At 46.7% G+C, this 14,466-nt stretch overlaps 1 protein-coding gene across 3 annotated transcripts; it reads right to left on the reverse strand.

Annotated features, from left to right (window-relative positions):
- Positions 1 to 235: 235 nt before the first annotated feature.
- GNPNAT1 (glucosamine-phosphate N-acetyltransferase 1) lies at positions 236 to 14,159 on the reverse strand. 3 transcript variants are annotated; one of them, XM_083440362.1, is made up of 6 exons: positions 14,031 to 14,159; positions 7,940 to 8,136; positions 7,301 to 7,363; positions 6,105 to 6,232; positions 5,950 to 6,011; positions 236 to 1,440 (listed from the first exon to the last, which is right to left on the reverse strand). In XM_083440362.1, exons 2-6 carry the CDS (start codon positions 8,109 to 8,111, stop codon positions 1,293 to 1,295), a joined length of 573 nt encoding a protein of 190 aa, XP_083296488.1. In that variant the 5' UTR covers positions 8,112 to 8,136; positions 14,031 to 14,159; the 3' UTR covers positions 236 to 1,292. The 3 variants fall into 3 exon arrangements, with proteins under 3 accessions (XP_083296488.1, XP_083296486.1, XP_083296487.1); XM_083440360.1 differs by having other exon boundaries at positions 13,765 to 14,086; XM_083440361.1 differs by lacking the exon at positions 14,031 to 14,159 and adding an exon at positions 13,727 to 13,918.
- Positions 14,160 to 14,466: the final 307 nt, after the last annotated feature.

A 14,466-nucleotide genomic window follows, 5' to 3' on the forward strand; every position in this document is an offset into this window, starting at 1 on the left:
TCCTGGCTATAGTTCAAAGGCCAATGGAACCAGCAATCTTATTTAGAACTTTAATTTAAGTTGTGGATTAAGCCCCCTCCACAGGTTATGGTCCACTTAACTTCAAACATGTTCTCCATCCAACAGTATTCAATTGTCCCACGTGGATGAACGCCACTAACACTTCTCAAATTACCCAAGTAAAACAGCAGGCCAACTAGAGCACATCTAGACCAATGAAGAAGGAAGACCATAATTCAAAAGATTTTAACAGCCTTCATTTATTTATGTCTTAACAGTGCTTTTTTAAAAAAACTGAATAAATAAACTTTAGTCACCCCCCAATAAAGTTTTTAGAGTACCACAAAATGCATGAAATCCGCTTACAGTAGCCCTCAGTAATATTTTATAAAGCTATTTACTCGACTACAAAAAAATTTCTGCAGTGCCCTTCATTTGCTTGTAATGCCCAAGACTGCCCCCTTCAAGTTGAAATGGCGGGAGGAAAGTTGTACCATTGTTGGGGGCTCATGGCAAGAAGTGCTACGTGGCTTTATCTAAAGCCCCAAAGCATGGGGGAGCCTCTGAGATGTGGATTTGGGATCTGAACATCTGCTGAGTGGGTTAGCATGGCAGAAGATCGCTTTTGCAAAGCATACATGTGATATAGCCCATGCTGGAAAAGAGGGCCCCTTGGCCCCACAGTCTTTTCACAGCTACAAGAGATAAGAATACAATATTTTAGAAATGCAGGTTCTTTGTGTACGCAATAGTTTTTACCAATTGTGACTGCTAGGGGACTAATAGAACCGCTCAGGCCGCTGCTCGACAAATCGGTCATTTCAGGGCTCTTCTGGGGCCAATGAAGATCTGAGGCGTACTAACGTCAAGACCAGCGACAGCCCGGTACAGACCTTGCATTTCTTCTACCCACATGCCAAGAAATCTCGCAAGTCAGCCCTGCCTCATTAACCACCACTGAATTGGCAACACAAAACAGCACAAGACTTAGAAAAATACAAGGCAAGAAAGGAATCAGGTAAAAATATAACCTTTGGTTAAAAACCACCCCCACCTGGCAATAATCTTTCACATCCCAGCTAGCAAAAAGCATTAACAGTAGGAAATGGCTTCTAAAACGTTTCCTGTCAGCAAGGAAACCTAAATCAAAGTCTGCTGTACTGTATTTCTTGTCCCATCTCTGGAGGTGTTAATTTCATTTGCAGCCATTTGCTTTCCACAAAGAGAAAAGAGACAAAAAGAGACAGTCCTCCACCAACGGTCCATTACATGAGATTACAGCTGGAAGTTCTTTAATTGAAGAATCTTTGATACATGTACTTTTCTTCAGATACTGAATATCCAAATTTTTCATAGAAAGCAACGTTTTTTGGCTGACACTCGAGAGTGATTTTGTAGCAATTCAGTCTCTTGCTTAGCAATGTGAGAGTTGACATCAATCTAGAAGGAGGAGGAAGAGTTAATACAGTCATACCTTGTGTTGCGTTAGGTTCACGTTGCGCCTTTTCGGCTTGCGAACACGGCAAAGCCCGGAAGTGGATACTTTTGGGTTTCGCCGCATGCACACAGAAGCAGCCTGTGTGCTTTGTGCATGCGCAAAAGAGTTCTGCGTGCTTCGCACATACACAGAAGCGCTCTTGCGCTCCATGGTTGCACGGAAGCGCCGCTCTAGTTGCAGACTTTTCAGGGTGCGAATGGCACCCCAGAATGGATCGTGTCCGTAACTAGAGGTACCACTGTACTCTGAAACAAACCTCTTGCAAAAGGACGTCAAACTGCATGTACCAGGCAACCGTGAATCTACACATCAGCACTGCTGCCATCACCACCATGCCCAAATGATTTGAATGATTTATTAATACAGTCACAGACCAGCTTCCATGCCCAAATGGATAGTAGGAGCCACTTTTCAGCAAAGGGAAAACAATAGGAAGCCCTCACTTTCCAACCCTAACCCTCAAGAAATGAGTGGAAGGAGACAAGAATTTCAGAGGGAAAGAGTATACAGCAAGATGAAACAGATATGTCATTGTGATTGAATAAGGAAAGTCCAAAAGAAGTCTCTTAACTAGGGCAGGGGTTCTCAAAAATTTTCTCCGGGCCACATGTTCAGAATAAAAATTAGCTTGTGTCACACCAGTTTTTTTTATTGATAAATACATTGGAAAACAAAAAGAAGCAACTCCTAGCAGTGCTTGCTTTATAACCCAGAACACAACTACTTTATAATATAATCATGGGACATCCAGAATTCCCAAAATATAATTCCCAAAATATAATTATAAATGAGCCTCTTACATATGTACCTTAAGTATGTATACAGACCCAATGAGAGGTGTGAGCTTGCTTTTGCCAGGTAATCTCATTTGCATTAGGTCTAATTTGAGTGTTTTTGGATTTGATATCCCGCTTTATCACTACCCGAAGGAGTCTCAAAGTAGCTAACATTTTCCTTTCCCTTCCTCCCCCACAACAAACACTCAGAGACTTCAGAGAAGTGTGACTAGCCCAAGGTCACCCAGCAGCTGCATGTGGCGGAGTGGAGACACGAACCCAGTTCACCAGATTACGAGTCTACCGCTCTTAACCACTACGCCACACTGGCTCTCAAACAAACTCATCTTATCAGCAAAAGAAGCCTTTCTCTTTTCTGATTGTTCACATTTGTCAAGAGTTGAAAATCCCTGTTCACAACAGGATATCATGGGGAACTGTAGAGGTGAAACTCGGAAAATTAGAATATCGTGGAAAAGTTCATTTATTTCAGTAATTCGAATTAAAAAGTGCAACTAATATGTGAGATAGACTCATGACATGCAAAGCGAGATATGTCAAGCCTTTATTTGTTATAATTTACTTATTTAATTTATTTGTTATAATTGTGATGATCATGACGTACAGCTGATGAAAACCCATAATACCTCAGCAGTGCCACAGGCTGATAGCATCCATGCCACGCCGCATTGAGGCAGTAATTGATGCAAAAGGGGCCCAAACCAAGTACTGAGTACATATGCATTCTTCTACTTCTCAGAGGTCCAATATTGCTCTATTTGCAATCCTTGTTTTGCTGATTTCATTTAATACTCTAATTTTCTGAGATGGTTAATTTGGGGTTTTCATCAGCTGTATGCCATGATCATCACAATTATAAGGCTTGACATATCTCGCTTTGCATGTCATGAGTCTATCTCATATATTAGTTTCACCTTTTAAGTTGAGTTACTGAAATAAATGAACTTTTCCACGATATTCTAATTTTCCGAGTTTCACCTGCAGAAGAATGGATGATGCTCTTGAAGATAGGTGTGGATACTGTTTCTGGTTGTATACCCCCCCCCCATACTACACTAGACTGAAATGCTTAAAAATTTATTTGATTGTCTTTGAATCTTCCTGCCACCCTTGCCTCTCTCTCCTGCCACACCCTTTGAGAACCACTGAACTAGGGAGACATTCCTCTCGAAGGAGGTTTGAAGTATATACCTTGGCAGGGTCCTGCAATTTGGGTACAGATTAAATGCCCAAAAGGCAAGCAAAGAACTATGCCAGTTGGAAAGAATAGAAGCACAATGAGTCCAAACGGAGATGGGGTGTTGTTACCTTTACATCCAAAGGAGATCAGGGGCTGTGTTTTAGCCAAATAACCTAATAAGGTAGGTTACAAATAAACTGGCTTCAGGTGAGACAGGGCTTGGGGGAGGTGCTTATGGATGTGAATTTGGAGCTATCTGGTTAGTGTTACTAGGCTGCATGCTCAGCAATTAGAAGGTTCCCTGTTAAATTCCTGGCATCTCTTAAGAAACACTGGATAGTTGCTACCATTTACTGCAGACAATACTGAACTGGATAGACCAAAAGATCTGACTGTATAAGATAGCTCTTTATGTTCCCATAAGCCCAATGCTCCCAGCTGCGGCACCACACTTCCGGAAGTGCTTAAGAGACTCAAATCAGGGTGATGAAGCGGTGGCCCACCAGATCAACTCTGACCATACGTCATGCTGGTGTGAATCAGTCCAACATCATTTGGAGACCCACAAATTCCCCATCCATGGGCAAAGGGTATGAGCTGTAAAATTGCCGATTCAAGTGTTAAGAGAACTTGTGATAGAGCTAAGTGGTCTTCAGAAAGCCACTTGCCTCAACCTCCCTCCTGCAATAGATCAAAGGAAGTAATAGTGCCACTGTATTCTGCTCTGGTCAGACCTCACCTGGAGTACTGTGTCCAGTTCTGGGCACCACAGTTCAGGAAGGACACTGACAAACTGGAACGTGTCCAGAGGAGGGCAACCAAAATGGTCAAAGGCCTGGAAACGATGCCTTATGAGGAACGGCTAAGGGAGCTGGGCATGTTTAGCCTGGAGAAGAGGAGGTTAAGGGGTGATATGATAGCCATGTTCAAATATATAAAAGGATGTCACATAGAGGAGGGAGAAAGGTTGTTTTCTGCTGCTCCAGAGAAGCGGACATGGAGCAATGGATCCAAACTACAAGAAAGAAGATTCCACCTCAACATTCGGAAGAACTTCCTGACAGTAAGAGCTGTTCGACAGTGGAATTTGCTGCCAAGGAGTGTGGTGGAGTCTCCTTCTTTGGAGGTCTTTAAGCAGAGGCTTGACAACCATATGTCAGGAGTGCTCTGATGGTGTTTCCTGCTTGGCAGGGGGTTGGACTCGGTGGCCCTTGTGGTCTCTTCCAACTCTATGATTCTATGAATACAGGGATAATACCGGCCCCATATTACAGAATGGTTGTAAAGAATGAATATGACTAGTTTGGGATGCTTGAAAGGTGTTATATAAATATCAATTTATTGCTTTAGAAGAAGTTTAGCCTTGCAGAATGTGTGTTTGGGGGAGAGCGTCAGACACCATTGGTGATTTTTATTGCTATTGTTTTTTATTAAATTTCTGTGTCACCATTCATCTAAGGGTCACAGGGCAGCTTACGGTATAAAAACAAAAGAATGCATAACGTAGTAACAAGCAAACAACACCTCCTACAGTTTAAAAGGCCATAGCTTGCTTAATCCGGCAAAGGCCTGGGAGAAGAGGAAAGTTTTTGTCGGGCTTAAAAATACGTAATGAAGGCGCCAGGTGAGCCTCCCTGGCAAGAGAATTCCACAAGTTCGGCAGTGGAATTTGCTGCCAAGGAGTGTGGTGGAGTCTCCTTCTTTGGAGGTCTTTAAGCAGAGGCTTGACAACCATATGTCAGGAGTGCTCTGATGGTGTTTCCTGCTTGGCAGGGGGTTGGACTCGATGGCCCGTGTGGTCTCTTCCAACTCTATGATTCTATGATTCTAAGTGGGGAGGCACCTCGGAAAAGGCCCGTTCTCATAGAGGAGGCACACAAAGGAAGGCCAGAATGCTTGCAAGGGCTGGGTTGGTTCATATGGCGAGAGGCGGTCCTTGCTCTCTTGCTCACTTAGGTCTTGTGGGGCATGTAATAATAATAATAATAATAATTTTTATTTATACCCCACCCTCCCCAGCCAAGGCTGGGCTCAGGGCGGCTAACAAGCAATAATAAAAATAAGTTGAATGAATACAACTTAAAAACAAAATTAAAATACAACATTAAAATATTAAAATGTAGCCTCATCGCAGGAGGAGAAAGGAAAAAAAAAAAGAAAGAGGGGGAGGGAATCAAATTGGCTCCAAGCCAAGGGCCAGGTGGAACAACTCTGTCTTACAGGCCCTGCGGAAAGAAATCAGATCCTGCAGGGCCCTGGTGTCATGAGACAGTGTGTTCCACCAGGCCGGGGCCAGTGTTGAAAAGGCCCTGGCTCTGGTTTAAGCTAATCTAACTTCCTTAGGGCCTGGGACCACTAGGGTGTTGCTATTTATGGACCTTGAGGCTCTCCGTGGGGCATACCAGGAGAGGCAGCCGACACCACTCCCCACAACCCGGCTGGTAAGCTACTGCAGACGATGAACAGCCACTTACAATTTCCCAAGTTGTTTTCCTCTGCATTCTCCGCTTACAACAACGTCTTCTATTCTTCCCCTCTGTGAAGACAGGCAATACCACTTAGCCGCTGAGTACTAGAAAGTGCCAGAACTTATTCACAGCAACTATATTTCCCGCACTACCCAACATACCTTTGCACACGAGTGAGTAAACTTGTGCTCTATGACTAAAGTTGCAGTAGCCACAATCTCTCCTAGAATAGTATCTTCCACTACTGTAACGTAGTAGTCCCCAGAACTCTTCATGTGTTCGAATGTTTCTAGAAAATACAGGTAGGAGCATTCTTGGTAAGAGGATCTACATTCCCCTGGTATGGGGTTTTCCTATAGCTCTGCTCAGGTTTGCATACCCAGATTATTATTATTATTATTATTATTATTACTACTACTACATACATGGGACGCGGGTGGTGCTGTGGGTCAAACCACAGAGCCTAGGACTTGCCGATCAGAAGGTTGGCGGTTCGAATCCCCGCAATGACGGGGTGAGCTTCCATTGCTCGGTCCCTGCTCCTGCCAACCTAGCAGTTCGAAAGCACGTCAAAGTGCAAGTAGATAAATAGGTACCGCTCCAGCGGGAAGGTAAAAGGTGTTTCCGTGCACTGCGCTGGTTTGCCAGAAGCGGCTTAGTCATGCTGGCCACATGGCCCGGAAGCTGTACGCCGGCTCCCTCGGCCAATAAAGTGAGATGAGCGCCGCAATCCCAGAGTCAGGCGTGACTGGACCTAATGGTCAGGGGTCCCTTTACCTTTACATTACTACTACATACTTACTTACTTACTTACTTACTTACTTACTTACTTACTTACTAAATTTGTATCCCAGGGCAGTTGACAACATAAAAATACAAAATGAGAACACAAAATACTTAATAAAACAAAAGCAAACAAAAGCAAACCAATAACCTCCCCTCCCACAAATACATTTAAAAGGCCCTAGAATGTTCAATCAGCCAAAGTTATAGTTATAGTTATAACTTTGTTATAAGAAAGGCCTAGTTATAGAGAAACGATTTTGCTTGGCACCTAAAAACGATCTGCCAGGATATACTGCACCTAACCCTTGACAAGCAGGTGAATAGAATGTGAGGGTCTCTTCTGGAAAAGGAAAGTGATGTGTAACTGTCGATGTAGTCAGATGTATAGGCTGCCCAACGACTGGGTTCCCCCTGCTTTTTTTGCTACTTAAACCACTCCTCCCACCCATGAACTCATGATTTACCAACAAGGCATCTCTTTTAGAAGCCAAGCAAGGTCGGTGAGACAGCTGCACTGAAGCAAACCCCCTGTTCCTTTCCTCCAAGCTGCAAAATACAACAAGGTACTCACTGATGAATTGCTCAGGGCTGACACTTCCCGTTTCAGTCAGTTGACCTAAAACTTTTAAAAAGCCTGCAAGGGAGAGAAAGAGTTTGCATAAATGCATTTTTCAAGGCAAGCACAAAACTCGATATTCAAGTAGAGATTCCACAAGTAGTGTCCACAATTCAGTGTCTGGAGTGATGTGGGATACAAGAACCAAGAAGCCACTACAATACAGTTTTTCAAGTGTAGTGAAATGGGCAAGATTTTTAGACAGCCCTTTAGCAAAGCTATCAGGGCAGCATAGAATAAAGTTAATAAAAACACCCCCAAAAATGGAAAATCACACACAAAACAGCAGAGGAGAGGAACCACACAAAACCTAGCAAAGCAGACAGTGCTTTCTACATTCAGAATTATTTTTCTTTGGCGATCACTTGTAGCCAAGTAAGACGGACTTCCATAAACATGGAATTCTTTTAAGCCCCTCCTATCCAAGACCAACAGTCCCGGTCTTCTTGCAATCCATTTTCTACAAAACTATCCAGTGTAAGACTTAATAGTTTGCTCTGGCCGTTGTCCTCGAATGCAGTCCTGGGTTACGATGTGCATGTGTAGCCTTTGAGTTCAAGTGGACTTAGGCGTTCAGAGAAAAGTGAGCTGTACCTTTGTTGATGTCGGCAATGCAAAGCGGTCGCAAAACTAAACCACTGCCTGGTTCCACAGGAGAAATAGCAGGGGAAAACATCACGGTATTCTGACTCCAGTCCAGTTCCTGAAGGAGGCGCGGGTCATACAATGGCGTGGTGTCAGGCTTGACTGTTGCTGCAGGCATCATGGCAGCTGAGACTGCAACCGGCGTACTGGAATTAAAAAACACAATGATTCACATTTGGAAATAGTTTAGCGTTTCTATGTTTCTTGCTCGTTTTAAGTTTATTTACTGCCTTTCTAACCCCATGCAGTTACTCAGTGTGGCTAACAGCTGTTGGCTGTTTCAGTCCTTAGACCAGCCTTAAATAGTGCCAAACTGACCTTCCTCTTGTCATAAACTTTCCAGGCAGCCTATGCCTCTGCTCCTAATTTTGACTTGCCTTCTGTCCCAGTAAAAGGTAAAGGGACCCCTGACCATTAGGTCCAGTCGCGGCAGACTCTGGGGTTGCGGCGCTCATCTCGCTTTATTGGCCGAGGGAGCCGGCGTACAGCTTCTGGGTCATGTGGCCAGCAGGACTAAGCCGCTTCTGGTGAACCAGAGCAGCGCACGGAAACGCTGTTTACCTTCCCGCCGGAGCGGTACCTATTTATCTACTTGCACTTTCAGGTGCTTTTGAACTGCTAGGTTGGCAGGAGCAGGGACCGAGCAACGGGAGCTCACCCCATCACGGGGATTCGAACCGCCATGCTTCTGATCAGCAAGTCCTAGGCTTTGTGGTTTAACCCACAGCGCCAGTGCAAATACACAAATTTTTCCCCGGGTTAAAAAATGCTAGAAAAATGGAATCTAGAACACAGGAATAATTTAAACTATTCCTTTCAGGCGCCAAGAGAGATAAGAATTTGACAAGAGGCTGCTGTTGCTCCTCTTCCAAGTATCTTTTAAACTAGCCATGTTCCTTACTGTAACTCACAGCTAAAACATAAAATCGTAATAATGCCTGTGATTCAAAGATACCATCTAAAAATATTTGACACTTGTACCGAAACTTTCAGACGTTAAAATATACATTTCATATCAATGCCACCCTTCTGAAATGTAAGATAAATAAGAACATGATTGCATAGCAGCCTATTACCTTGATGTCTCTGACGCAACAAAAGGTTAACATTAAAGCAATATTTATTTTTTCATCAGACAGGTTCTTTGAACTAAAAAATACACCAGGCTCTGGGGTTAAACAAACACACCAAGCACAGAATATGAACTTTTAGATAACCGTGTTTGTGTTTGGAGGGCTTTCTTTTCTCAGGGGAACAAAATTATAAAACATTTTACAGAGCAAGGGCTACTATCATTCATACTGCAATTTGTGCAGACCAGAAAATTACAAGAAATTAGCATTATTCTAGCCAAGAGACTGAGCTTTTTCTTATAGTCTGCCTAAAGCCAGTCATCTCTGCAAAGACTGAAAGTAGGTAGCCAATTTCACCCTTCCCCTTTTGTGTATCAGCAGGCAAAAGGGAAGGGTCCTGTACACACCAACGATCACTTTCCCACGCTAATGTTCATAAGCCAAAATGAGTGCCCGTAGAACTCACTGCACCAATTCTTGGCTACGCTTAAGACGTGATCTATAAGGTGATCCCGACTAAAACTTCCATCATTGCTGACCACGCTGGCTGGGGCTGGTGGGAGCTGCAGTTCAAAACATCTGGAGGGCAGCAGGTTGGGGATCTAAGGAATGCAAAGTGTGAAGGCAAGGATTCAAAGGTCCCTTTCCCAGGCTGTATAGCAGAAGTAGGGGACCTGTGGCCCTCCAAGTGTTGTTGACTCCAACTCCCATCAGCCCCAGCCAGAATGGACAGTGAAAGGGATGATGGGAGCTGGAGTCCAAAGGCACCTGATCACAGGTTCCCCCATCTTAATAATAATAATAATAATAATAATAATAATAATAATATATATAGGGACGTGGGTGGCGCTGTGGGTTAAAGCCTCAGTGCCTAGGGCTTGCCGATCGAAAGGTCGGTGGTTCGAATCCCCGTGGCGGGGTGCGCTCCCGCTGTTCGGTCCCAGCGCCTGCCAACCTAGCAGTTCGAAAGCACCCCTGGGTGCAAGTAGATAAATAGGGACCGCTTACTAGCGGGAAGGTAAACGGCGTTTCCGTGTGCGGCTCTGGCTCGCCAGAGCAGCGATGTCACGCTGGCCACGTGACCCGGAAGTGTCTGCGGACAGCGCTGGCCCTTCGCCTCTTTGAGTGAGATGGGCGCACAACCCTAGAGTCTGTCAAGACTGGCCCGTACGGGCAGGGGTACCTTTACCTTTAATATATATATATACACACACACACACACACACACACACACACCCTGCCCTCCCCGGCCAGAGCCGGGCACAGGGCGGCTAACACCAATAAAATTACAATAAAACATAACAGGGGAACACAAACAAACAAAAACCAGTTTATTAAAATAAGGGTTAAAATACAATTTAAAATGCAGCCTCATTTTAAAAGGAGCCCATAGATCAGAACCATAAGGGGAGGGAAACATAAGGGTCAGACTGAGTCCAAACCCAAGGCCAGGCGGAACAGCTCTGTCTTGCAGGCCCTGCGGAAAGATGTCAAGTCCCGCAGGGCCCTGGTCTCTTGTGGGAGAGCATTCCACCAAGTCGGGGCCAGTACTGAAAAGGCTCTGGCCCTAGTTGAGACCAATCTAACCACCTTGTGACTTGGGACCTCCAAGGTGTTGTCATTTGTGGACCTTAAGGTCCTCCGTGGAACATACCAGGAGAGGCGGTCCCGTAGGTATGTGGGTCCTAGGCCGCATAGGGCTTTAAAGGTCAAAAGCAGCACCTTAAACCTGACCCTGTACTCCACCGGGAGCCAGTGCAGTTGGTAACATAACAAGCCACTGGTGGAACCAGGAGTACTTTTAAAAAAATACTTTTTAAAAAAAACAACACCACCAATTTATAAACTGATTCACAGTCTGGAGTTATTAAGGCAGTACACAGTATGACAAAATAAGTTCATCTGTGTGATGTGTCATTGGAAGGGGGTGTCTGCTGCTCATAGGAAGAGTCAAGAATTCCACTGGCCAAATCCAGACCTAAAGCAGCTCTCAATGCCAGACCTCTTTCCTTGACGGCAACACCTATGCTGCAAGGTATACGGATCCCTGTTCAACATAAAGAAATAAGTTCTGCAGTTGAGTCAACTGTTAAGGGTAAAGAATGACTTGAAGGCAATGTTTGCTATAATGTGAAGAAAGCAAACAAGGAAATAGCTGGCTACATTTTGTATCCGTGTACATTTGTAGAAAAGTGGGTGTGAATTCACAGTTATCCTTCTCGTCTGACTTGGCACACCATTCCTAAAGGAGCAACCCCTTCCTGTCATTTGAGCTCAACTCTCTTTGGGTGAAAGAATTGCATTTTACTGGATATTTATTTCAGAGACGTAGATGTTCCACAGCTCTCACTAGCTGCTGGCATCTTCCCTGCTAACCCATTGCGGCGAAATGGTTAGAGAGCGCTGGAACAGGGTGTGGGATATCGAGAGTTCAAATCCCACCCTGCCATGAAGCTCGCTGCGTGACCTTGGGCCAGTTGCTGTCTCTTAGTTTAACTTTAGCCTACTTTGCAGGGTGGTTGTGACGATTAAATGGAATTGTGTGTGTCACCTTGTGCTCCTTGAAGGTGGGATATAAATGTAATAATAATAATTATTATTATTATTTATACCCCGCCCTACCCAGCCAAGACCGACCGGGCTCAGAGCGGCTAACACCAGGTAAAAACAATTGATTGAAATACAACTTAAAAACAAGATTAAAATACGACATTAAAACATTAAAATGCAGCCTCATTTCAGTAGAAACTCAAATAAAAAACTTTTTGGGGATGAAAACGTCAAATCTTCACCAAGGCCAACTATCTAGATGGTCCTACGTGGGCCAGAAAAAAGCCAGGGAAGTCCCCAAATAGAAGTTCCATCACAGAAGGAGAAAGGAAAAAGGAAAGAGGGGGAGGGAATCAAATTGACTCCAAGCCAAAGGCCAGGCGGAACAACTCTTACAGGCCCTGCGGAAAGAGATCAGATCCTGCAGGGCCCTGGTCTCATGAGGCAGAGCGTTCCACCAGGCCGGGGCCAGTGTTGAAAAGGCCCTGACTCTGGTTGAGGCTAATCTGACTTCCTTAGGGCCCGCAACTCTACAATTCTATGAATAACTCATAAGAACAAACATAAGAAAAGCCTTCTTCAATCAGGCCAAAGATCTGCCCAGTCCAGCATCTCGTTCTCACGGGTGCCAAGCAGATGCCCCACTGAAAAGCCCACAAGCAGGAGTGGGCTTCTTTCCCTGCTGGCAGTGCCCAGCCACTGGGATCCCTCAGTGATGCTTCTCAGCATCTCCCCTCACAACAACAGGAGTGCCCCAGGTATCTCCAAGTCAGCTGCCAGCTCTTACAACTGGGAGGCCAGACAGACGCTTTCTTCAACCCCCACAACAACCCTGTGAGGTAGGTTAGGCTGAGAGGCAGGGAATGGCCCAGGGAGAGCTTCATGGCCACGGGAGAATTCGCACCCTGGTCTCCCATGTCCGAGTCCAAAACTTTTAGCTACTTTCTCACATAGATATATAGATATTTACATAGATATATATATAGAAACTTGGAGAGTCTTTCTATAGGAAGTGTGCATGCACACGAAAGCTTATACTCAGAATAAATTTAGTTGGTCTCTAAGGTGCTACTGGGCAATTTTTTAATTTATTTCGGGAGAGTCTTCTAGCCATGGAACCTGGACTTTGGGCTGTTTCTCACACTGGGCATCAGCTAATTCAGCTCCACAGCAGATCATACCTGAATCAGTTTATGCACCCAATATGCATTTCTGCCACAGGTCACTCGGGTGTAGCAAAAAGGAAGGTTCAGGGGAGCATCTTGCAAAGAAAACGTGCAGAAATAATAGGCAAGTGCCCACGCAGCCCTGCCACCCGGGGGCTGCGATCCCAGACTGGCACCTGCCATAGCTGTCAACTTTCAGGTTTGAAAATAAGGGACCAGCAGCCTCACCTGTCCCGGGGAGCCTCAAAAGTAAGGGACCAGCAGCCTTACCTGTCCCGGGGAGCCTCAAAAATAGGGGACCGGCAGCCTCACCTGTCCCGGGGAGCCTCGAAAATAGGGGACCGGCAGCCTCACCTGTCCCGGGGAGCCTCGAAAATAGGGGACCGGCAGACTCACCTGTCCCGGGGAGCCTCGAAAGTAAGGGACCAGCAGCCTCACCTGTCCCGGGGAGCCTCGAAAATAAGGGACCAGCAGCCTCACCTGTCCTGGGGAGCCTCAAAAATAAGGGACCGCCAGCCTCACCTGTTCCGGGGAGCCACGAAAGTAAGGGACCAGCAGCCTCACCTGTCCCGGGGAGCCTCAAAAATAAGGGACCAGCAGCCTTACCTGTCCTGGGGAGCCTTGAAAATAAGGGATCGCCAGCCTCACCTGTCCCGGGGAGCCTCGAAAATAAGGGACCAGCACCCTCACCTGTCCCGAGGAGCCTCGAAAATAAGGGATCAGCACCCTCACCTGTCCCGAGGAGCCTCGAAAATAAGGGACCGGCAGCCTCACCTGTCCCGGGGAGCCTCGAAAATAGGGGACCGGCAGCCTCACCTGTCCCGGGGACGGTCTACGGAATAGCAGCGGGAAACGTCGCTGGAATAAGGGAATTTCGCGCAAAAAAGGGGAAGGTTGACAGCTATGGGACCTGCCATGTCACAACCCCCCCTCCTCCAAGAGCTTACCTGGGAGGCGCCGCCACACCTGCAACGGGGGGACCAACGTGGCAGGGTCCTTGCAATCCTTGAGGCAACCGGATATATTTTATCCCCCGCCCCTAAGAAGCGAAAGGTTCAAAAGGGAAGAAGTATTGGCTGGCCTGGAAGCCCCCTTCTACCTGGCGGACGGGCTAGTCGGCAGGCGCTCTGCCCATGCTCAGAGGCGCTCTCGTCCCTCCGTAGGTTCCATAGGGCTCTCTCCGTCTCCTGCCCCCCCCCGTTGATTTACTCCCCCCTCACCCACGCGCGCCCACGTCCCCCACGCACTTACCCTCCGCGTGCACGCGCCGCGCTCTCCCGCCTTCTCTCCCCCCCCCCTCGCGAGACGCCGGCTGAGGGGAAAAGCGGCCAGGCGCCTCCCAGCGCGCACGCGCAGGATCCCGGCGGCGGGCGGAGCTGTGACTGACGTGGCGGCTCGCCGGGAGGGGCGGGGCCCGGAGGCCGTGGAAAAGGAGCCAATCGGGAAAGGGCGCTCCTTGCCTAGCCCCGCCCCCTTTCTCGCTCGCTCGCTCCATCTCCCTCCCGCGAGGGCCAAAGGATGCCAGGCTGGCCGGCGCGCATGCGCTCTGCCTCTTAAGGCGGGGAAGAGGTGGAGCGATGGAATGCCGAACGCCCCGGGGCGCGCATGCGTACTGCTTTTCCATGCTTCAGCCTGGTTCCGTGCAAAAGCGCGTTACGTATATTTAAATGTCGTTCTTGTTGTCGTC

The sequence above is a fragment of the Podarcis tiliguerta genome (genome assembly GCF_965153285.1).
Source record: "Podarcis tiliguerta genome assembly, chromosome: 1".
NCBI lineage: Eukaryota > Metazoa > Chordata > Lepidosauria > Squamata > Lacertidae > Podarcis > Podarcis tiliguerta.